General features: G+C 43.4%; 1 protein-coding gene across 15 annotated transcripts in view; it reads right to left on the bottom strand.

Annotated features, from left to right (window-relative positions):
• The window catches only part of TIAM2 (TIAM Rac1 associated GEF 2), a 234,038-nt gene that overhangs the window by 110,698 nt on the left and 98,249 nt on the right, over nt 1-25,091 (bottom strand). For 12 of the 15 annotated variants that reach the window (XM_055536045.1, XM_055536041.1, XM_055536039.1 and 9 more), the window contains 2 exons: nt 3,813-3,923; nt 1,319-2,464 (listed from right to left, as the gene is read on the bottom strand). In XM_055536045.1, the coding sequence (XP_055392020.1) occupies nt 1,319-2,458 (1,140 nt within the window). In that variant the 5' untranslated portion in view covers nt 2,459-2,464; nt 3,813-3,923. Of the gene's footprint in view, nt 1-1,318; nt 2,465-3,812; nt 3,924-20,809; nt 20,953-25,091 lie in introns of those variants that run through there. The other 3 variants (XM_055536049.1, XM_055536048.1, XM_055536047.1) reach the window with 2 other exon arrangements.

Genomic DNA, 25,091 nt, shown 5'->3' with positions numbered 1-25,091 from the left:
AGTTGTCAAGTATACTTGGCAGCTGAGAGAAAGGTCAAAGAAATCTTTACTACTTAATGGTTTGACCTGAACAAGTAATGAGTCAGGAGGAAGCAAATTACTGCACTCAGGGATATGAAGAGTTCTGTAACAGGACACTGATCATCTATTCTTAGTCTCCTCCTGAGAGGAGGAAAAAAGGGACAAAGTAAAATATTGGGGCAGGGGGCTTGGACTTTGTGCCTAGGAAGGAAGTAACTAATGGTAAATTTTACAGATCTGAAACAATCTGCTCAGGGAAGCTGTATTGTTTTCTACCCCTAAAACTCTGTAAAATTTTATAATTATGTATCTATCTTGGATGGTCAAAATGCAACTCTACTAGAGACAAATTCCTAAAGTCACTTAAATTTCCTTCAACAAATTCCTAAAGTCACTTAAATTTCCTTCAACAAATTCCTAAAGTCACTTAAATTTCCTTCAACAATATGACTTAAGGTGAGTTAAAATATATATATATATACTTTCTCCTTTCTATAAATAATTAAAAGCAAAAACAAAAACAAACAAATAAAAAAGAACAATTAAAAATACCTAGCAATTGCCTCTCATTACCAAAGAGGGCAAACTCTTACTTTCCTTGCTGGCACTGAAGTCATTTTGTTTCCCTGTTCAAACTTTATACGCCCATTAAAAGTATTACTGTCACATCATGATTCTTGTTTTATCAACATCGTATTTTTGCGATTCCATGTGCTCAGGTTAAGATGTTTTCAACACTGTTAGCTGTCCCCATGAGGAGGTGGTAAGATTATACACATTTTTTTCCCCAATGTACTCAATGAACAATAGGAATTTTAATTTCCCTAAAGTAATATCGAGCTCAGGAAGGCTACTCATCCCAAAACAACAACAGCCTCTCTCTCTTCCTTTCGTTCTAGGCTTTGAGAATGAGTTTTAGCTGAGCACTCAGATAACCAATTCACTGGGGAGTCTCCCTTAGGCTGTTCTTTCTAAGAACAGTTTGGCTAGGTCTTGGATGAGGCCTGTGGATTTTACTCCAGAATCCAGGAGGCACTAGATTGGACAGAATGGGAATGACTGGAGTGGAGGGTTCAGAGTGAAAACGCATGTCTGACGCAAAAGGAAAACACACACACACACCACACACAGACACACACACACCCGAAAACAAGAAGTGCCAAGTCTTAGGCTAACCACTCTCAGCAGCTCATCTAAGTCTCAGGATGCTGTCTGCAGTACCTTCTGCTAGCCTTCCCGTTTTGCAGATAGAAAACCAATCGAAGAGCATCTCTCCCGGCACTCCAGCCTGACTCACCTGGAGTCTCCTTTTCTTTCTGGAGAGGCTTCCCGTCCAGTCGCTGATGCGGCGCATCCTGGCTTTCAGGGTGTCCTTCTTGGAGGACTCCTCGCCCAGGGCCCTGGACTTGCGGCAAGGGAGGGTGAAGGACGCAAACTGCCCGGGCTCCCCGCGCTCCACGCGGGCCGGCACGTCCATGTCGGAGGCGAAGGAGACACGGGCACTGAGGCTGGCGCGGGTGCCCATATAGTCATCGGAAAGCCGCAGGGCCGCGGGGGCCAGGCTCCCAAGGGAGGCGTTGGGGTAGGGGTCCCGGAGGGATGAGAGGGAAGCACTTTGGCTGAAAGGCTTTGGAGCATCCCTGGTCGGGAATCCAGCGTGGAGGCCGGGCTCAGGCGTGTCGGGCGCCGCGAAGGAGCCCTCGGCCTCGCTGACCTCGCCGGCCGGGCCCCAGGGCGAGTCGTACCAGGAGGACTCGGAGCTGAGCGAGCTGCCCTTGCTGGAGCGAGGGCGCGCGGCGGCTGCCGGGGAGGCGCGGGGGCTGGGCGGGGAACCGGCCGAGTAGCGCAGCAGCTGCACCGGGCCGCCCGATGGGGAGGCCCCCGGGGGCGCGGCGCCGCTGTGGAACTCTACCCGCAGGCACCCGTCCAGCTTGCCCAGCGTCTTGATGAGCACCCGGGGGCTCTTGCGGTCCTCGCCCGGCGGGGTGGACGCGATGCTCTCGTTCCCGCCATAGCAGTTGAGAAGGTGCCCGTTGCGGCAGTCCCTCGAGGCCGAGTGGTTCTCCTCGGGCGGGCGCCCGACATAGTGGAAGCCGTTCTCGGGCGAGAAAGTGGCATCGGTGCCCTGGAAATCTGACCCTACGGCACCTGTCCTATGCTTGGCGTAGGCACTGCCTTTGGAGGCTTTGCACGTGGGGCCCCCTGGTCGGGATGCGTAAGGCTGATTGCTCTTAAAGTGAGAAAGGCAGCTTCGGGCCAACGACCTGGACTTGTACCCCGCTCCGCTGCTTCCATGACCCCATCCGTGCAATGACTTGTCATCCTTGGCATGAAGGCCACGGATTTTCAGGGAGCAAGGCTTTTGTTTAGCACCAGTAATAGTATTGCTATGATTTTTAGGTCCTTGTAGGGTGTACTGACTCTCGGAGTTTCCCATCGTCACCTGAATTAAGAACAGCAGTGTCAGTAAGAGTCACGACCTAAACTACATTCCACTAGGACAGCACTTTCTACAAGCTATGTTGAGGTGACAGAGGAACCAAGCAACCTCTTTCTGGGCCTGACACAACTCAGACGTAGGGACAAGCGTGACTTGCGGAATTGGTTCTCCTTCCGCATTGCAGGTCATCATCAGCCAAGTAGACAGCACTGCACACTCCTGTGCTAGTGAGTTTAAGCACAGTATCTGTTGTCTGATGTTAATTCAGAAACCGAACAGGCATAGCAATCAGCTTAAGACAGAGACCTCCTATAGGCTGGGTGTTGGGAGGTTTTAAATCAATGATTCTAAAGAGCAAAATGAGAAAATCCCTTTATCACGGCAATACACTGATTTTTCAGCGACCACAGAGACACCTTTCCTTTATACATGAACGACTGAAAGAGCTCATATTGCACCCCAATAGAAGTGGTTATTGCTGAAAAATGACCGTGTTTGTAGTAATATGACTCTGGGTACCGCACTATGTTGGAGCTTTCATATATCACACAGAATAGCATACCTCAAAGGATAAAGACTAAATGTTCTCAAAAACTAGGCTGAGGTGAAAAACAGGGGGAGGAAAATAAAAGCTCTCCTTTGGGACAGAAAAACATTTTAATGAAACTAATCTCTCGTGCTTTTCTAAAGACTTTAAGGGTCCTCACTTTAGAACCTGCTAAAAGAGAAAAGTCTGAAGCTGACTTGTTAGAATGTGAGCATCCTAGAAAGAAATATTTAAATTTTTTTAATTAAAAAAAAAAAGAATGTGAGCATCCAAAAAAAAAACCCAAACTTAGATTCTATCAATTTCCTTTAAAACTCCAATTTGTTTAAAGAGTCTGTTAGTTAAGCCAAATTCCAGGGGACGATTCAAACCACCCCACCCCCTCAGTTTTGTTTTGTTTTTTTTTGTTTTTTTTTATTCTAACCAATGTATCACTGTTTGAGGCAAGTCAGAAACGATGCTTCCAGTTACGTTTCTAATATATGAGGTTAGGTTTAGTCACTCAGTTGTGTCCGACTCTTGCGACCCCATGGACTGTAGCCCACCAGCCTCCTCTGTCCATGGGATTCTCCAGGCAAGAATACTGCAGTGGGTTACCTACTTCTAATATATGAAGTTGGTTTTTAATTTCCACTCTTTTATATGTAAGAATGTACAGCCACAAAAGTCAAAAGGGCTGACATTTCTTTGGAGGCAATGATCAAACTCAGTTTAAAACACAAATAATGGGAACAAATAATTAAACCTTTACTAACACAGCCATGGCACTGGACACGAACCACAGCTCCCATGGGCCGGACTCACCTGCAGTCTGGTTTGTGCACTGAGGGAGATTAATGGTCAGTCGACTTGACAGGGTCCCAGGAGCAAGGCAGCGTGGTTAGGAAGTCCGGGCAGTGGATCCATGAAATGATCCTGAAAAAACAGAAACAGGGGAAAACTCTGTCAAGCACTTTACACCCGGTCCCCCCAAAAGTCAAAAGGAAGGCTTGACGTAAATTACGTGGAGAAACAATGGGTGTCCAGAATCGCTGTGAAAATAATAAACGGCATGTCTGTGAGCTGCGTGATTCATCGGGGCTGTCTGGAAGATGTGAAGGAAGCCAGGACCGCCCCCAGCAACCTTGCGAAAGGCCTTTCACTCTGTCCTCAGGCAAACGCATGCCTTTGTTTCGGAGGAGAGCAGGTGAGCGCTGCCCTGAGTCACAGCTTGTCTGTCACCACCGCTCGGAAAACAACTCCCAGACCCACCGCCCTGGCAAGATCACAGGAGCAGCATCCCGGCACGGCAACAACAGGTCACTGTTCCCCAGCTGATGAAGCAGCGAAAACAAAACCCAAAATGTAGAATCACAGAGAAATAGCCCTTGGCTAAAATAACGTGTGTCAGAGATGCCGACCCCAGAGATGAGATGAAAAAGGTTTTCTCCAGCACATGCGTGGGCCCCGCTGCAAGAGGCCAGTGGCAGGAAGCCCACCTTTGAGGGAAAGATGGGGGTGCTGCCATCTGGCTGTGTTCACGGCCGGGACACAAAGCCTTTATTTTCTCTGCAGACAGAGAGCAAAGCAGTGAGGGCTCAATAGTGACCTTTTTCCTCTTTAAAAAAAAACAACTATATTTGTAATTGCAGTACAATGCACATAACATTTACCATCTGAACCATTTTTAAGTGGTCAGACAGTAGTGTAAAGTACATTCACATTGTTATGCAATTCGTCTCCCGAACTCTTTTCATCTTGCAAAACTAAACCTCTTGCATTAAACTCCTCACCTCACTCTCTCCTCCATCTCCCCAGCCGCTGGTAACAACCATTCTTTTTCTGTCTCTCTAACGAATCTGACTGCTCTAGGTACACCATGTAAGTGGAATCGCACAGGATTTGACATTTATCACTGGCTTTTTTCGTTTAGCGTAATGTCTTCAAGGCTCCTTTGTGTTGTAGCATGTGTCAAAATTTCCTTCCTTTTTAAGGCTGCATAACATTCCATTATTCACATTCTGTTTATCCATTTATCTGTAAACAGACACTTAGAAACTGCTTTCCACCTCTTGTCTATTGTGAATAATGCTGCTATGAACACAGGTGTACACATATCTCTTTGAGACCCTGCCTGCAATTCTTTGGGGTATATACTCAGAAGTGGAATTGCTTGATCATATGATTTTTCCATTGTTCATTTTTTTGAGGACCCACCATACTGTTTCCCATAGCAGCCGCACCATTTTACATTCCTATCAATAGAGTATAGGTTCTAATTTTTCTCTGCATCCTCAGGAACACTTGTGATTTCCTATTTGTTTGTTTGTTTGTTTTTAAATATAGTGGCCATCCTATAGTATGAGATGATATCTTACTGTGGCTTTGATTTACACTTCCCTGATGATTAGTGATGTTGAACATCTTACCATGGCTTGTTAACCACTTGTATAGCCTCTTTGGACGGTTTGATGGTCACTTCTAAAATTCACAGAGCACTGGTACAAGACATGCTGCTAAGTTGCTTCAATCGTGTCCGACTCTGTGCGACCCCATAGACGGCAGCCCACCAGGCTCCCCAGTCCCTGGGATTCTCCAGGCAAGAACTCTGGAGTGGGTTGCCATTTCCTTCTCCAATGCATGAAAGTGAAAAGTGAAAGTGAAGTCACTCAGTCGTGTCCGACTCTTAGCGACCCCATGGACTGCAGCCCACCAGGCTCCTCCGTCCATGGGACTTTCCAGGCAAGAGTACTGGAGTGAGATGCCATTGCCTTCTCTGGGTACAAGACATAAGTATCCCCAGTAAAGCCAAAGACACAAGTCTACCTAGGATGATCCACACACACACAATTTAAATTAAAAAAAAAAAAAAAGTCAAAAAGATTTCCCACTTAGGCATCAGCAGGAAATCTAACCGCTCATGTGAGTCTATAAAGACTGAAGCCAGCATCTCTAACCAATGAGGTCTGAAGTGGTATCCAGCCCACTACTGATCACATCTTTCCAAGGGCAGCTCTCCCGAACATCTAAAAGGCGGAAGAGCCACTGAGTGAGTTACCCATGACACATGTGACATGGGAGCTGGAACAGCAGCACCCTACCTTTTGAAAGTTCAATACCTTTGTTGTCTTTTCTCAGCTACATTTTAGTAGAAGCTAAAAGTCAGAGAAGCTCCCAGCTGCCGCTCCCACCACAAGCTGAAGGGAGTGAGCCTTTGTGCTTGCTTTCCTCAAGACCAAGGTCTGGTGATGACCCACAGGTGACAATCTCCCAGCGACTCTTTGTCAGGCCCTTCTGATCGGAGGGTCACATGCCCGAAGACGCGCACACACAGCACCACTCAAGCCCCTCAACCCATGGGCACAAAGCTGCCACTGGGAGAGGGGCCCGCTGTGTGGGCCACTCAAGGACACAGAGATGGTGGAGTTTGGGGAGGAGGGGTTCAAAGGTGCAGAATGGCTTGAGCTTGGAAGCTTATGCCCCTGGGGCAGGTTGTAACTTCACCTTGTCTGACTCCTTCTAAAGTTAAATAGCTTAAGTTAAGATTTCATGTCCTATTTCAAAACACACAGCCCCGGACCCTGTCCTTTCCAAGGTTCGATCCGCTAAGGTCTGCATCTTGAGCTCACAGAAGCATTTAATCGATACCTGTTGAATGAAAGCAGCTTCACATGTAAGAAGACTGATTTGGGCACAGACTATGAGCAGGAATCATCCTAACAGGAACTGGCTGAAAGATTGATGTATAAACCCATGAGGCCATGCCTCAAGAATGAACACAGTCCTGCCTAGAGAAAACCCCAAAGGCAGATATGACGTGCATTGTGACACGTGGGTGATGCTGACCAGCTGTTCAACATCCCCGGCCAATCACTCCTGCAGAAAGAAAACAGCCCTCAACTGTGGCAAGAATTTATCTAGTATTTACTAGGAATTTATTGACAAGGAAGGGTAATCTCAGAGGATGACTTTAGAACTGTCCCTGAGGAGTTTAGCAAATAGAACAGATATTTATCTGTCAAGTTTCAGCTGGGACTTTTGTCTGAAGGCAGGAGAATAAACAAGTCAGATTTTCTGCAACCCCGAGTCTCTGAAATCCTTTACTAAAAGCATTTTATGGTATCCAAGTTAAAAAAAAAAATTTATTGATAGAAAGCTGGCTGACAATATCAAAATGACAGATTTCCTGAGAAATTTTTTTAAAAGGAAAAGAAATAGTTAAAAGCCCCCTGTAGATAAAAACCTGCACATTGGGTACATAATCTGCAGAAATACACATCAGGTACACTCCGGTTCCACAAGGCCCACAGCCGGCCAGGAGGAATTTTAAGTTTCTTAGGAATAAATGAAATGGTGCTAAGGCTGTGTGTACTTCACAAATACCCTATGCTGTGTATACATTTATTTCTACAATTATTTTTTTATAATTATCATAAAATACTGGGATTTTAAAAAATTGATCACAATCTCCTGAACCTGAAAAAAAAGCCTTTGTATTTTGTTGCCTGCATTCCCTTCCAATCCCCAATGTTATGAATGTGCTATGTAGCTTTTTAAGCTAAAATCACAAATAAGAATGGAACTTTTTTCGTTTCTTTTTTTTAATTGAAGTATAATTGATTTACAATGTTGAGTGAGTTTCAGGTGTACAGCAAAGTACATGAGATTCATATATACATATACATGATTCACATATGATTCATATACATATGTATATGTATATTCATGTATATATTCATGTATATATACATGAATGTTGATATACATGAATATGTGTGTATACATGAATATATATTCATGTATATATATTCACGTATATATACATGAATACATGCATATATATACATATGATACACATATATTTTTTCAGATTCTTTTCCCTTATAGGTTATTACAAAATATTGAGTATAATTCCCTCTGCTATTCAGTACCTTGTTGATTATCTATTTTATATATAATAGTGCGTATACATTAACCCCAAACACCTAATTTAAACTAACTTTTTTAAATTGTAATCCATTACCACCCCAGAAACGCCCAGCAATGTGGAGGAATTTCACAAGTATGTCATCAGAATCCCAGCAACCCCCGTGACCTACTGAATCTCACAGTAAATCATCTTTTAGGAGGAAATTCAAGCTTTACCTTTTCTTCATTTGCCTTGAGCTTGGTCTTGAACTGATGCATCAAAAATGCCAGCGTCTCCACTTTCCTGTAGTATAGAGTTCAGAGCAAAGGGAACTAAACTCCTCCGGCCGTGCTTTGTCTCCGCCAGCACCGACTGCCCAGATGGAGCGACCACAGGGAAGTCAAGGACGACCCCAGGGGACCAGATGGTGCTGTGAGGAGGGCTGGGGGCTAACTGATGTAGCAAGCAGAACAGAGGCGTGGGGACTCTGCACAAAAGCCAGATTTATGGCTGGGTGAGGTGGTTAAGGGGAGCTCAAGTTCTCCCATCCATGAGATATCAACAAGGCTTCCTATATAATTTCAGAAAGATTTTTTATAATGAAAGAGGAACCCCATCACTGGACAAAGCAAACATTTCAGATACTGATAAGAGCTGAAAAAATAAAAGATAAGGACACACCATTAACCCTAACAATATCTACTTAGTTCCCTTTATTTAGGGGTGGGGGCTGTGGGGCCAGGGGGAGCTTGACTCATTAAGGAGACAAGCCTCAGAATCCCAGACTGGTTTGTGTCACAGAACTTGAGTTTAAGCCCTGCTTCCAGTTCTTAAACAGCATGTGAGTTTCAGGGTGAATTACTTGTGCTTTCTGCATCTCATTTTCCCCATCTGCAGCTTAAGGATAAAAATAGCTGTCACACCTACTCCGTGAGTTGAGAATTTAATGTAGAAATACATGTGAAACCACCCAAAAAAACTGTGAAATGCAAACACTAATATACAGTACTATTACTAATTTTTAGTTATAAATTTAACTTGGTGCATTATAATATTATAACAGCCAGCTGTTTCAAACATTTTGTTAACTATTAATACATTATATATGTGTATATATATGTATAGATATATACACACACACATAAACTTGTAATTTTTCAACTTCCAGTCTTAGTATTTATCTGAATTTGATCAATTCCCCAATAGTTACAGCACATAAAACTAATTTGTCAGATGTGTCAAATGTCAAAAAAAAGACAATGACACAAATCATGTACCTGTATTACATATTAGAAAATGTAAGAAAATAACCTAAGTGCTCACTGAACAATTGACATCGTGTTTACCCAGCTGATCTCAACCACTGCGACTTTGGTCCCCAGGGGACATTGGCAATCTCGAAACACATCTTTGGTTGTCACACTGGGGAACTGGCTCTAGTGGGCAGTGTTCAGAGATGCTACTAAACATCTTACAATGCACAGGACAATTTCCACAATAAAGAATTAGTTGGCTCCATACATCATTGGTGTTGAGGTTGAGAAACCCTGCCTTAAAATTTTATTGCCTGTCTCATTAAAAACACTGAAACTGAACAACAAATATGCCTAAACATCTAAAAGCACAGCACTGAAACTAAGGACCTAAACTTAACAAACTCTGTCAATACGGCCCAGACTTGCGAATGCCCTCTTCAGTCCATGAGCTGCGCTCCGAATGCACGGGTGACAGGACCTGAAGGAACTCACTCCTAATCTTAAGAAAATTTGACCCCAATCTGTATGAAGACACAAGCGAAAGGAACATCTGATCTCCACAGGAATAGTGCTTGGGGAGAGTAATCCTTAAAAAGTGGGCAGAATGTGGACTGCTCCTAAGGCCTCGCAAGCTAAGCATCCATTGTGGAGTCCCACTGGGTCTATTTCAATTCTACGGGGCTCCTTCCAAATGCATATTAACAGATGAAAAGACAAACCAATCTGCAGCAAGGGATGCCTGGAATAGGACCTCAGCAGACAAGCATGGCTGGTATTCAGTAGAGGAAAAGCAATAAATTCCACAGAGACAACAGCCCAGCTTTTTGCACAGTTCATCACCTTAGTAAGCCAATTTATCACAAGCAGTGTCTCAACGCTGACACCCATTTTTATAAAAAAAGAAAAAAATTAACATCTGCAGCATTGCTAACAGAAGTGTTTGTCCAAGGGTTCATGAACCATTGTTGGGTCATGACATTTATGCAATGATTTGATACCAGTATTTTTAAATGAATAGGATGGAAATGGAGCAAGGAATATGGTGGGGGTGGTGGGGGGGGGGTAAGAGGGTTACATCCCAATAAGGGTAAAAATTGTCCTATGACACTAAATTTTTTTGTGTGCTTATGTTTGCCTATACACTGGGTTGTGAATTAAATTTATGTCTCCTTGAGTATTGGTCAAAAAAAGAGCTCAAAAACAATGATTCATAAAACTGCCAAGTGGTAATTTCATCAGAATGACATATCCATTCTAATAAGATCCAATAGCAACCCAGGTCTAGAGAGTCTCGAAGCATCCAACAAATCATCACCCAAGGGAAACATTTCAGCCTGAGAGAAGAAGATCAAAAGAGAAAAGGACTCTCTGTCAAGGATGTGCCACACGTGAGGCCTTCACCTTTCTGCAGGCCACAAATTAAGACAAACCTTCATTGGACTTCCAAATCCTTCCTATGAAAGTTAAAAATGACCCCATTAAAAAAGTCAGATGAAGAACTGGGCCTAGAGGATGTGTGGGATTCTGCTGGATGAAGAAAGAGAAGGACAATCCAAGGAATAGGAAAGGGCACATCCAAAGACACGGGCACTCTAGGGCCACCTACTGAATCCACAAGTGACCGAATCAACAAGTGGACTGAGAGGAGAAAGTCCCCAGCTTGTTCAGGAAAGGTGACAGGGCAGCAAGGACTGGGCACAAGTGTCAGGGACAATGTTGCGAGGGATGAGAAGCAAGAGATAAGAGGAAGAGGTGGGATGAGAGTGAGGAGGCTGGGCGAAATCTTGCTGGTCACTGCCCATCACCTTCACCTTCGTGCCCTCCCCCGACCCCGTCCTCAGAAGCATCACATGTGAGCCATCTCCTAGGGACACTTTGGGACACCACCTCGGAAGGTGTCCCCAGCAAGCAATAGCTCAAATATTCATGTGGGAGGCAGAGTTGGCAAAAAAAAGAAAATGTTCTTAGTGTTGACAGAAACTTGGGGAACTGAAGTAAAAGAAGAGTTCCACTCACCAGTTCAGCGTGAATTTTTTCACACACACCTGTACATCCCCCAAGCCCCCCATGGACTGGGCACTGGAGAGAAATAACAGCGACTTATGATCCGAACCCTTCCCCAGAAGCCTTATTGGCTTGTGTAGGAAGGGGATGCAAAAATTAACATGAAAACATTTGTAGAATCAATAAGCAAGTTCCCAACAACGTTAACGGCATTGAGTTTCTGAGAGACGTGGTGAGCCCAACAGTCCCACAAATATTACTGGTATGTTTCTGGAATGTCAGTGAATTGAGAGGCCCAGCTACATCTGAGCCATCACAGAAACTGAAAATATTTCAGGGTTTGTTTCTTTTTTTTTTTTGAATTACCTTTTCCATAAAAATTTACAGAATATAGCCTAAAATAATATAGTCTACATATTATATAGACTATATAGTCTAAATAATCCATCTAAAGATAAACCTTTTTTCTTATTTTTCTTTCAGAAATTATCAAAATGCATCTCACACATTTCCATCCATGCTCTTTCTAGCACAATAGCATGGATATTTCTCTTTTTCTTTTTTAGTACCAAATGTTGAATTCTACTCTGCATTTGTCTCCCAAGTGTACAAGTCTCATCCAAAAGTCAGTCAGGAGCCTGATCTCTGCAGACCTAGTACTGCTTTGGTGACAGCCGGAAACAAAGATGCTCAAGACTCAAAATGGTTAACATGACTTTTAAATAACCCTCTCTTGGAATTTTTATGAATATGGGATTCAAAGTGGTTCGCATGACTTTTAAATAACCTCTCTGTTTTAACTGTAAGGAACACGAGCCATTCTACAACCAGCGAGTTCAGACACGGGCAGGCACCTCCCAAGATTCACAGCAAGATGAAAACAGAAGAGCAGGCATCAGAACCCCGGCTGTAAACACACAGCCTCTCACTGACTCCGAGACTTGTCTGTGCGGCACGTGCTCCCGTAAATCAAAAGCAGGCATCGTGAGCCTGAACCTCAGTCACGTTCTGTGACCGAAATATACCTTGGTGACTGTACCAGGTTATTCTTGGCAAAGTATTTCTTCATTATATTCCTGTTCCATTTAAGTTAAAAAAATGAACAGGCTTAAACCACACGGTTTTCCCCTCATTTAAACAGGGGCTTTTCTCACCCTCATAAATGTGTAACTATTTTACTCCCATCCGGCTTACAGCCTGATTGAAGCATTCATTTCTGTTAAAGTCTGTATCTGAAAGGCACAATGTAAGTTGTTCTTGGGCCTGAAGGTATAATTAAACCAATCACTGCTGAACTTTTCCATAGAACATGTATTATTCAAAACAAACCTGGTAAGATTTTAGCTAGTAACATTACAGAAACTTTCAGGGGAAGGAAAAAAAGGACTAATATTAGCACTGATAACTTACCTTTTATAATTTACAGGAATTGAGAACGTTTGTCACCTCAAGGAGATGGGTGTACAGACAGAAGGGGGAGAGTTTAATATGTCCTGAGCTGCTGTGTGTCAGGGCTCCCCAGGGCACAAGAGCCCAACAGCTGACATAACCATCCTTGATTTACAGGAAAGGGAGTGTTAGCCTCCATGGATTAAATACTTTGACCAAGATCCCTAAGGAGCACAGGTAAGAATCCAAAGGTAGGAAATTCTGGATTTCTTTCATTTTTGTTGCTTCCCTGGTGGCTCAGATGGTAAAGATTCCGCCTGCAATGCGGGAGACCTGGGTTCAATCCCTGGGTCGGGAAGATCCCCTAGAGGAGGGCATGGCAACCCACTCTAGTATTCTTGCCTGGACAATTCCATGGACAGAGGAGCCTGGGGGGCTACAGTCCATGGGGTTGCATAGATGTATTTCTACCAATTTTAAATTTTCCTGTACTTTTGAAATATGAAAATATCCTATATCTTTTAATATTTACTTATTATTGATTTAGCTTTGCCGGCTCTTAGTTGCAACGTGTAGGATCAAACCCGGGCCCCCTGCCTTGGGGGCATGGAGTCTTAACCACTGGACCACCAGGGAAGTCCCTCCATATCTTTTTTTAAAACGTCCAACTTAACTTTCAGGCTCCTCTTATAAGAAGAATGGTTGTGACTCACGTCCCTTTCATAAATACGTTTCCCTATGGGTACCCCTGGAGAAGGAAATGGCAACCCACTCTAGGATTCTTGCCTGGAGAATCCCAGGGACGGGGGAGCCTGGTGGGCTGCCATCTATGGGGTCGCACAGAGTCGGACACAACTGAAGTGACTTAGCATGCATGCATGGGTACCCTTTCTCCAGGCAGCAGAGGCTTCCGAAGTTGGGGATCGGGACATGAGAATGAAATGAAAAACTGAAATGTTAACTAAGGAGCTGGAAGGTTCAAATGTACTTATTCTATGCTACTGCTTACCGAGAATACTTCACAAATGAGAATTTTGTTTTCTTGATAGTGTAAGGTGCATGGTCATTATTCTAAATACCAATTATAACTTAGAATATGCCTCCTGAAGGCTGTGGTGGTGGGACATGACAACCAAGACAATGTATGTGTGTTGGCTGGGTGGCGGGGTTTGGGGAGCAGTACACAGAATAATCAAGGGGGAATCTTCCTGAAGCTTCCATTTCATCCAGTGCTAAGTATTCTAAACGTTGCTGCCATAATAAAGAAACATAGATCATGAAGTAAAATATGAAATTTACATTTTGAGATAAAATACAGGGGCTCCATGGTATTTAGCATACTTAGGTGCTTTAGTTACATCATCAGGTATCTTAAGTAGGATACATTTCCATAATGTGATCAGTGTTTCCTGAGCACCTAGTCTGTGCTAGAACTGTTCTACGCCCTGGAATATAGCAATAAACACATCTCCTGCCCCAAAAATATCCCTTTTATGGAGCTTATATTATAGTGGGGAGACTAAACAATAAACCATGACAGTAAATAAGTTATAAGGTGAGTAAGTGCGTGCTCAGACACTCAGTTGTGTCCAACTCTTTATGGGCCCATGGACTCTAGCCTGCCAGGTTCCTCTATCCACGGGATTCTCCAGGCAAGAACACTGGAGTGGGTTGTCATTTCCTCCTTCAGGGCAAAAAAATAAAGGGTGATGGGGGAACCAGGTAATGTGGGGAGAGGGGAGCTATAGGTTCAGAAAGGAGAGCAGAAAAGACCTCATGGCTGTGACATTAAGCGAGGACTTGCAGGAGAAGGAGACTGTGCAGATTCTCGGGAAAGAAAGAACACTGGAAACAGAAGTTCAGTTCAGTCACTCAGTCGTGTCCGACTCTTTGCAATCCCATGAACCGCAGCACGCCAGGCCTCCCTGTCTATCACCAACTCCCGGAGTCCACCCAAACCCATGTCCATTGAGTCGGTGATGCCATCCAACCATCTCATCCTCTGTCGTCCCCTTCTCCTCCTGTCCTCAATCTTTCCCAGCATCAGGGTCTTTTCCAATGAGTCAGCTTTTCACATGAGGTGGCCAAAGTACTGGAGTTTCAGCTTCAACATTAGTCCTTCCAATGAACACCCAGGAGTGATCTCCTTTAGGATGGACTGGTTGGATCTCCTTGCAGTCCAAGGGACTCTCAAGAGCCTTCTCAACACCACAGTTCAAAAGCATCAATTCTTTAGCACTCAGCTTTCTTTTTATAGTCCAACTGTCACATTCATACATGACTTCTAGAAAAACCATAGCCTTGACTAGACGGACCTTTGTTGGCAAAGTAATGTCTCTGCTTTTTAATATGCTGTCTAGGTTGGTCATAACTTTCCTTCCAAGGAGCAAGCATCTTTTAATTTCATGGCTGCAATCACCATCTGCAGTGATTTTGCGGAAACAGAAGACAGAGGTGCAAATGCCCAGAGTGGTGCACGCGCAGCAAGCCAGCATGGCTGGAGCAGGAGGGGTCAGAAAGGGGACAAGGAGCCACAGGGTCCAGCCCTAAGGGCCACTGTAAGGACTCTGGTTTTTACATTGAGATGGAAATTTTCTAATAGAGGGCTGTGAATAGAGGTGCCTCCTCATGGGATATATTTCAAGAGGCTGATCTGGACTGCAGGCAGCAAGGGGGAAGCCGGGGCCTGTCCGGCTGGGAGGGTCTTGCAGGTGAGAGGTGATGGGGAGGTCAGACTCCGGTGGGGAGTCTAGAGACAGCTGAAAGGAGAGCCAATGGGAGGCCCAGGTGGATGGGAGTGAGTGGTACAGTCAGAAATGACACCACGATTTGATCTTCAGTCTAAGCCCCCAGAATGGGGAAGACAGCCTCTCCCTCCCTTAGAAGAAAGACGAGGAGGTGGGTTCTGCATGTCTCGGGTGGGAGATGCCCCCTGGATGTTCAAGTGCCAACGCTGAGTGAACACTGGACTTTAGGAGCCAAGAATTCTAGGAAGAAATGGGCCTGGGTGCAAACCTGCTCTCACCCACGTGGGGATGCCTGATAAACACACAGTGGATGAGCTCCCCGAGGGAATAAGTAAACCAAGGGAAGAGAAGACGCCAAAGAGCCCCAGGACCAAAAGGCCAAGAAATCAGGAGCAACAGGAGGAGATGTCAGTGAATCCAATTAAGAGGAAACCAAGGAGAAGGTGGGATGAATTGAGAGAGAAGCATGGAAGCATACACATTACCATGTGTAAGATAGACAGCCAGTGGGAATTTGCTGCATGACTCAGGAACTCAAACCAGGGCTCTGAGACAACCTAGAGGGGTGGGATGCAGTGGGAGATAGGAGGGAGGTTCCAGAGGGAGGGGATATATGTATGCCAGTAGCTGACTCATGTTGATATGTGGCAGAAACCAGCACAATACTGTAAAGCAATTGCCCACCAATAAAAAATTTTTTAAAAATTAGGAAACCAAGAAAATATGTTGCCCACAAAGCCCCATTGAAAAAAGGCTTTTCAGGGAGGAGACTGTGAGCATTTGATGGTTCACGTAATAAGGACTGAGAACAGAGCCCTTCTGAAGTTAGCAACGTGGAGGCTCTCAGTGAACCTGACCTGAGCAGGTCCAGGTGGAGAAACCTGGGTTGACGTGAGTCTGAAGATGAGGTCCATGAAATTGAAGATGGTGAATAGAGACAACTTGGCCAGGAGTTCTACCATGAAGAGCAGAGAACCCCGTGATTGCTAGGAATCCTAAAGAGCGTGGGTGGGTGGGTAGGTGGGTGGGTGTGTGTCTGTCTGTCTTCAGGAGAAATCCCAGCATGTGAATGGGGGTGACTGCAGAGAATCAGCTGTAGCAGGAGAGAGGGGAGACCTGCACAGTCCTTCATCAGCCAAAGGGGAAGGAGGCTTCCTCCCAGGACTGCTCAGGTACCAGAAGGGAAACAGACCCTGGAGCCATGACCCTCCACTATTAGACTTCAGGAAAGCATCTGAGAACCACTGATAATACACACGTGAGATAAGGCACCAGGACAAAAGCGCATCAACTCTAGTAAGGAACTCTGACGATTTATCATGAAGGTTTTCACCAGGTTGCAGTTACTTCTGAGTTTGGGGGTTTCCTGTTTTGTACTTAACTTTTGATCCATTTGTGACCATTCTATCAACCATCAACAGAATATATATGCAGATACATGTATGAGGCAGTGTGTGTGTGTGTCTGCTTCCATGGAGTTCTTTACTCGCTATGACCTCTTGATATCATGGATTTTCCTGGCTTATTTATGACTGTCTGTGAACAATGCTTCTTTTCACTTGTCACTCCACCTTCCACAAGTGGCCACAGACAACTTGAAAACAATCTATCCACTCAGTTTCTCTTCAGGGGCTCGAATGATATGGATTTTTAGCTTTTGTCCTTCCCAGCCCCTACCCTCCACATCTCTCTTGAGCTCTTTACATCTCAGCAATCCTACTCTAACAATTCTGCAATGAGAGATGTGTCACGGTCAAGTACAAAAACAGGATGGGGACCATTATCACTTTCCAGTGTTGTCCTAAAGATATCCAGGATTTCCAAACCTATCTTTAAGGTTCAGGAACACCCTGGACCGACTTCTTCCTGACACTATCTGTAGCCCTTACCACATCCCTTTCCTAGAACGAAATGATAACCTAGTCTATCACTTCACATGTAAAGTTTATTTTTCCGAAATGGCCTTACATTACCTTGGCACTAAAGTGCGAGTCCATCTGCTGTCTTCTGTTCCCTTCCAGAGCCTCTCTTGTCAGGCCCAGAACTAAGGAAAACGGCAGTCTCATACCAGAATGGGATCATGGAAAAAAACATCTTAATCTAAGGCCAAAACAGGAACAGACTGACAGGTGAAGTCTAGCCAAAGCTGCCTTATCACATAGGTTAATACATGGGCACCAAAAACTCTCTGGCAATAGTTAATGGGAATGATGACCACTGACTGAGTGTATGGCTCTGAACTTGATTAGGATCCAAGAAAAACAAGTCTTTGTCTTGTCTCTGACTATAGCTTTAAGCTTGTCTGGTTTGGTAAGCAGGTAAGTAAATAGGTATGTAAGTCAGAGAGAGACAGGAAGGAAGTGAAGGGGGAAAACAGATGGATACGTGTATGTATACATATATGTATGTATACATGTCTCTATCAATTTATAAAGATATCAAGATGAGCTATGAATGTGTGCATGCTGCATGCTCAGTCATGTCTGACTCTTTTGCAACTCCATGGACTGTAGTCCACCAGGTTCCTCTGTCCATGGGATTTTTCAGGCAAGAAAACTGGAGTGGATTGTCATTTCCTCCTCCAGGGGATTTTCCCAACCCAAGGATTGAATCACTGTCTCTTGCATCTCCTGCATTGGCAGGTGGATTCTTTATGCACCACTAGGATAAGCCAAAATATTCCCAATTAAATAAGCAGGTAGCATAAAGAAAGATCAACAAGACAACTGGTATCGAATCTCAGCTCAGCAACTAACCATCTCAGTAAGTCTGGACAAGCCATTTCAGTTTTGTAGGTTTTCAGCTTTCCCATTTGAAAAACTGCCTAAGGCCCTTTTCAGTTCCACAACACCACAGACTATAAATAGCTAACAATAGAGTCTGAGATATAGTCCTTGAGACACTGACATTAACACCTCCTAGCATTTGGGAGTCCATCTAACATGGAACTGAATAATCAAAAGACACTCAACACACCATCACTAAAATCCAAACTACTACAAATATAATGTTTAGTACTTTTCAAGAGTCAAAAATTCAGGTTTATCTACTTTATTTATTTTCCCTGCCTCTTATATTATTGCTGTTTCTCTGATTCCATACCTTAATCCTTTTTTTTTTTTAAGTCTTTCTAGCAAAGCCATTTTTACCTTGGCCTTTATTTAAGGTACACAATTTCAAAGGACAAACACAAATTATCACTAAAAACTAAAAAATACAACCAGGACATCTCAGATAGTACAGTGAATAAGAATCCACTTGCCAATGGAGGGGACATGGATTTGATCCCTGGTGGGGAAGATCCTCTGGAGAAGGACATGGCACCCCACTCCAGTACTCTTGCCTGGAAAATCCCATGGACAGAGGAGCATGGTAGGCTGCGGTCCATGGGGTCGCAAAAAACTGGACATAATTGAGCGACTTCACTCACTCACTCACCAGGAAGATTCCACATGTCATGAGCAACTAAGCCCATGTACCACAGCTACTGAGCCTGTGCTCCGCAACAAAAGAAGTCACCAAAATGAGAAGCCCACGCACCAGTGAAAAGTAGTCCCCGCTCGCTGCAACCAGATTACGCCTGCACACAGAAACAAGGACCCAGAGCAACCAATAAATACATTTTTAAGGGCTTAATAGAAAATTTTTTTCCAATTTAATGTGTCCAAAAATACCTTGTTCTGAATGTTCCGTCAAAAGAAAGTGCTTTTTCTAATCTCACAGTTGAGCTAAGGAATCTCAGCTCAGATTTATTTATTTTCCCTACATAAATTAATCTTACAAAGTGGGCTAAACCTGGAGGCACACAGACAGACACGGAAAAGTGCCCCCAGATATAAAGGAGCATGAGTTCCTCTCTGTATTGTTCCCACATCCATTCCATAGCTGTTGTAGGAAGAGGCTGTAGGGACCCTGCACCAACTTCAGATTTCTGGAAAAGGGCAACATGGCTCTTCTCAAGCACAATCTTGGACCACCAAGACAGCAACATCTATTCTACTTAGTGGTTAAGTGAAGGACCACTTCGGAAGGATATTCTTTTGGCAAGGAGCCCAGCCCTTATCTTGCACTTCCAAGCCTCCCAGACCAGGCCTGGGGGAAGAAGAAGGCTTTGCGAGTCACTGCCCCTCCACTAAAAGTACCGAAAGGAAGGTGTTATCTGCTTGCCTTCAAAACACCACGTCGGTATGGATTAGAGTCAGAAGGCTCTTCAACAGACTTCAGCTTCTGTCTACAAGCTCTGGTGAAAATCAAGGGGCTGACAAGTGTTAATGTGACTACACAAGAAGGCAGGTGGGGCCTCCTTCTTCCCTGCTCTGAATGGTTGCCAGCCCTGCCAAAGCCTCACTTTCTACGCGCAAAGGAAGTGTAATAAATAAAACCTTTATTACTACGTTTCTACCAACGTCCCTATTAATTCTAACCTACCTGGGCAACACTCACATTCTTCCAGCCCCAGAACACTTCTCCATAAAGGAAGACACCCACTGAAGAGGCCCACACATTACCCTCCCTGAAATAACTCACAGCACTCTCTCATTCTACTGAAAGTATAAAACTTTAGAATTCCTGAGTGTGATGGACAGAGGGCCATGGTGAAACGATGAAAACGTGTTAGGGAAAACTCCAGTCGCTGTTCTGTAGCACATTGACTTTTCAGAAATTCTATAAATAACCTTCCAAGTTTACAGTGACTTCAATAAAGCTTCCTATTTCTGTCTCTCCACCTACCAATTTTCTGAGAATTACACGCTTGCCCAAATTAACATAAAGCTGAGAGAAGTACTCTGCCGAATCCATCCCTCTGGTGCTGCTGATAAATTCAGAGCTCAGACAAACGCCCGATGAATGAGCCACCTCGGAGGGATTATGACATGAATCAGTCTTCTACTTACAATAAGGTTCCCCTCCCAACACACACACAGATTACAAGGGATTCTATTTCTTTTTCAGAAAGTTTGAGGAAAAGTTAAGGATAAACATGAATAAAGAGTGACCATCCAATTACAAGTTTGAAAAGAAATTCTTCAATGAAAGAGCTTACTCAGCTCCAAAGTAAGGCCTGATAAAGTTATGTAATAACCAGGAAACTGTAAAATATAATCTCTGCACACATTTTCATTTCTTTCCGGGCCCTCAAAGAAGTAACTGGTAAAGATAAGGTTATGGCCATTAATGCTTAACGTGATCAGACTGAGAAATGGAACTTCCTTGACGTATCAGAAAAAAGAAATCCCTACAGCATATACCCATCCACTTTTGGAGAGTTCAGTAGCAAAACAGGATGGGGAAACTGCCATCAATCACCAATAGGTGAGTGAAAGCAGCCACACACTCCAGCTTGAAAGGGCCTATTCCCTTGTGCCCACCAACGTGGGCTGCCCAAGTACAAAATCTTGTGAAACAAAAGTCAGCACCCAATGAAATAAAAAGGAATATTTCGAGAAACGCTGATCTCTCACGCATAAAATGAAGCCTCAACTGCAAAAGCGGGGAAATGAACATTTATAGCCTTACCTTTGCCAGAACTCTGGACGTAGCCAGTGCTTCTCAGGCTGTTTTAATTAGGGTCTCTCTATACATCCACAGACTCCCTCTTCTTTCTGCCCATGGTAAGGCAGGAAACAACGTTCTAACACTTCAAATGCTCGGCCGTTAAGAGCTAAAAACAGATCCTGTGCAATGCTGGATATATTTTTGTCTGCAAGCTACACACCCTCATCATGTTCAATTTTTTCCATTGGTGGAAGAGTATGATGCAGGCTTAACCAGAAAGTGGTTTTCCATGGGCTGCCGGCAGCGATTAGCCAGAACAGCCTGCCATCAGGCCTGGAGCCGCCGGGCTCGCCCATGACTGCTCTGCTGTGGGCTCCGCATTCCAGAATTACCACCAAAGTTCCATAGGAACGCGGCTCCCCAGTTTGCTGAATAAAGGTTTACTCACTCGAAGGGTGCCTCAGCTGCTTTTTTAAGCCCCTTGGCAGGAAGAATACACACCTACCATCCTGGTGTTTGAGCGGTAGTAAACATTCTGTCTCCAAAACCACAGCTGGAATGTCGGCCATAAAAATCCTGCCTCAAGAGCAGCCGTTCAAAATCATTTTGTGATTTGCAAAATAGAGGGTGTGCACTCTCTGTGCCTTGCTGGAGTTACTTCGTTTTCCAGAGTGCTGAAAACTACAGAGCCTTACACTAGAAGTCCCTGTTATTCCAAAAGGTGGCTATTTTCTCAAAAAAAAAAATGCATTTAACTGCCCTTAAAAAAAAAAAGTGATAAACCAGAGTTTCACAGGTTTTGAAGTCTTGCTGTAGCTTTTGAAAAAAGACCCCCCATTTCAAGAATCCCCAAAAGATAAGGTGCGGTATTGGGGAGGGGGTGCTGAATGAGAGAATAAGATTCCATCTCTGCAGTAAGATTTTCCATTTTAAGTTTCAATTTTTGAAATTATAGTTCATAGAAGAAAACAGTTTAAGCAGAGGTTTCCCAGTTATTCTGGACAAACACATGACAACAGTTTTTTTCAGAAAGCACTTCTCATAAAAAATGTGAATGAAGGACTTCACCGGTGACCTGGGGGCTAAGTGGGTCACCCAGTGGGTGACCATCCCAAATAGGGGGCCCTGGTTCGATCACTGATTGGGGAACCAGATCCTACAAGTTGCATATAAGATTCTACATGTCACAACTAAAGATCGAATATCCCGTGTGCCACAACTAAGACCCAGTACAGCCAAATAAATATTTTTTAAAAAGCAAAAATTTGTTTTAAAAAGACCTGTTTTAAAAAAATATGAGTGGATCCATACATGCAACAGACAAGATTTTTAAGTAATACTAAAGACAAGATTCTGCTTTATATACACAAGCTTTTAATTCCTTATTTTGCATGAAAAAATGAGTATTTATGTACACATACATACATCAACACACCCAGGTACACACACACACACGCAAACTGAATTCTATTTCCATACAGTTTCCATGTAGTTCATACACGTTTGAAGATACATTTTCTAACTTTAGTTGACACATAATAAGAGCCATCACCAAACGTCATTAGCCCAATAGCTATAAAAAGCCATCTAACCTCCACAAAAATTTCTATTAGTGAACACAGAACCAAGGAATTTTTAGTGCTGGTGGAGAAAGAAGAATAAAAAATTCCTGTCTCCAAGCCCCTCATCAGAAACAAGGCTTCAAGTGACTCGCTTAAGGCCACACCAAGACCTGCCACCCAAGTAACCACAAGCCCTGGGACTGAAGTCAGAAGGTTGCCACGGAAGCCAAGTCATATAACAGAAAACATGGGAATTCCCAAAATGTTCATTTGACCTGTGTCTGTATTTAAAAAAAAAAAAAAAAAAGTCTAGATAAATACAAAAGAAGGGTGCAGTTTAAGTCACTGAGCTCCTATTCCTTTAGATCCAGAACCATCATTTCTGTTACCCAGAAAATAAAGTATCAGCCAACAGAAAACAAGCATATTTCTTCCAAACAACCCTGAGACAGAACAACTACTCCTTGATACAAACGAGAGAAAGGGAATTATATCAAAATGAATATGTTTCTGAGGGTGGAAAACTTATCAGAAGAACAATTAATTGCAAGGAAATATTTTTGTATCCCTATTAAGACAATTCTGACCTTTTGATATACTATATACACACAGATCACTCCAAGTCAGAACTGCTCAAAAGACTGACTTATCTCCAACATTCCTCAGACACTTCCAATGGGTTTGCATTGCCTGATTCCATTTTTTATCACTGAGGTCACCCAAGTAACTTTAGTTCTATGAATTTATAGAGTTACTTGGGGTTTCAAACTATGTTAGATTTTGCAAGTTCCTTAGACTTCGTCCAACTACAGCAAAATACTCTCAGTTTAGTGCTTCATCCTAAAATTACAAAACCCAGCATTATTTCCACATCATAAAACCTAGGCTTTATCTTTCTAATGCTTCATTCTGACATAATATTATAACATAACAGGATATATGCATTAATAGTCATTAAAACTGAATTCCTTGGCAAAGATCTGAGCATTATGTAAATTACTAAAGAAATATTCTGTCCACAAACACACAATGCAGAATGACATATGTAAAAGCAAATATAGCAAAACTGTAACAATTACAGAGTAGAATTCAAGTTATGGGTCTATTCAGTTCAGTCACTCAGGCATGTCCGACTCTTTGAGACCCCATGGACTGCGGCACGCCAGTCTTCCCTGTCTATCACCAACTCCCAGAGCTTGCTCAAACTCACATCCATAGAATTGGTGATGCCATCCAACCATCTCATCCTCTGTCGTCCCCTTCTCCTCCTGCCTTCAGTCCTTCCCAGCATCAGGGTCTTTTCCAGTGAGTCAGTTCTTTGCATCAGGTGGCCAAAGTATTGGAGTTTCAGCTTCAGCCTCAGTCCTTCCAATGAACACCCAGGACTGATCTCCTTAAGGATGGACTGGTTGGATCTCCTTGCAGTCCACTTCTCCAACACCACAGCTCAAAAGCATCAATTCTTTGGTGTTCAGCTTTCTTTATGGTCCAACTCTCACATCCATACATCACCAATGGAAAAACCATAGGTTTGACTAGACGGGCCTTTGTCGGCAAAGTAATGTCTCTAGGTTTCTGCTTTTTAATATGCTGTCTAGGTCTACTATTCACTATAAAATTCTTTGAACTTTTCTGTATTTTTGCAGATATTCCTAATAAAAGGTTAGAAGGAAGTGACACAAACACACTCACAAAGTAGAAAGATGGTTGCCAGGATGGAGGAAGGAGAAATAGGAGAGGCTGGTAAAAGGGAACAAACTTTCAGCTAATAAGAAATGTTTAATAAACATAAAATGTAGTGGAAATATCTCAGATTTCACAGGGGACATGAGTTAGAAATTCATCTCTTAGTGACTTAGAAGCCTTCTAAAGACCCTGATGCTAGAAAAGATTGAAGGCAGGAGGAGAAGAAGGGGACAACAGAGGATGAGATGGTTGGATGGCATCACTGACTTAACGGACATAGGTCTAAGCAAGCTCCGGGAGTTGGTGATGGACAGGAGGCCTGGCGTGCTGCAGTCCATGGGGTCGCAAAGAGTTGAACATGACTGAGCGACTGAACTGAACTGAAATCCCATTACCCTCACCATAAAATGGGGTGGATAATAATGTCTATCTAGAATAAAAACATAAAAAGATATAAGTAGTTAATCTATAAGTAGTTACAGAAAAACTGACATTAAGAATACAATTTTAAAAGGAGTATGCTGGGACGGGGGCAATCCAGGAGAGAGGGGATACATGAATACATATGACTGATTCACTTTGTTCTGTGACAGAAATTAACACAACACTGTGTCTACACTTCCAATAAATTAAAATAATAATAACAACAATAAAAGAAAGTCAGGAACAAAAAAAAGGAATATGAACTCTCAGAAATAACCTCTCCGCTTAAAAATCAAGACACTCAATTCCTGCCATATTCTTCACTTCTGACATCAAACACTCAGTGATACAGAAAGAATATCCCATCAAGCATCATTTTTTATTAATAATCTATAGTCAATTCTAAGGGCTTCACCTGGTTAAAAAAAAGCATACACACACACACACATATTGCCTTCCCAGGAGGTACAGTTGATAAAGAATCTGCCTGCCAATGCAGGAGACTTAAGAGATGCGGGCTTGTGGCAACCCACTCCAGTAATCTTGACTGGAAAGTTCGATGGACAGAGGAGCCTGGTGCACTACAGTCCTTAGGGTCGCAAAGAGTCAGACATGACTATGCACACTTGAGT

The sequence above is a fragment of the Bubalus kerabau genome, chromosome 9 (genome assembly GCF_029407905.1).
Source record: "Bubalus kerabau isolate K-KA32 ecotype Philippines breed swamp buffalo chromosome 9, PCC_UOA_SB_1v2, whole genome shotgun sequence".
In the NCBI taxonomy this organism is placed as follows: domain Eukaryota; kingdom Metazoa; phylum Chordata; class Mammalia; order Artiodactyla; family Bovidae; genus Bubalus; species Bubalus kerabau.
Note: the sequence above shows the minus strand (reverse complement) of the source record. Positions and strands in the feature narration are given on the sequence as shown.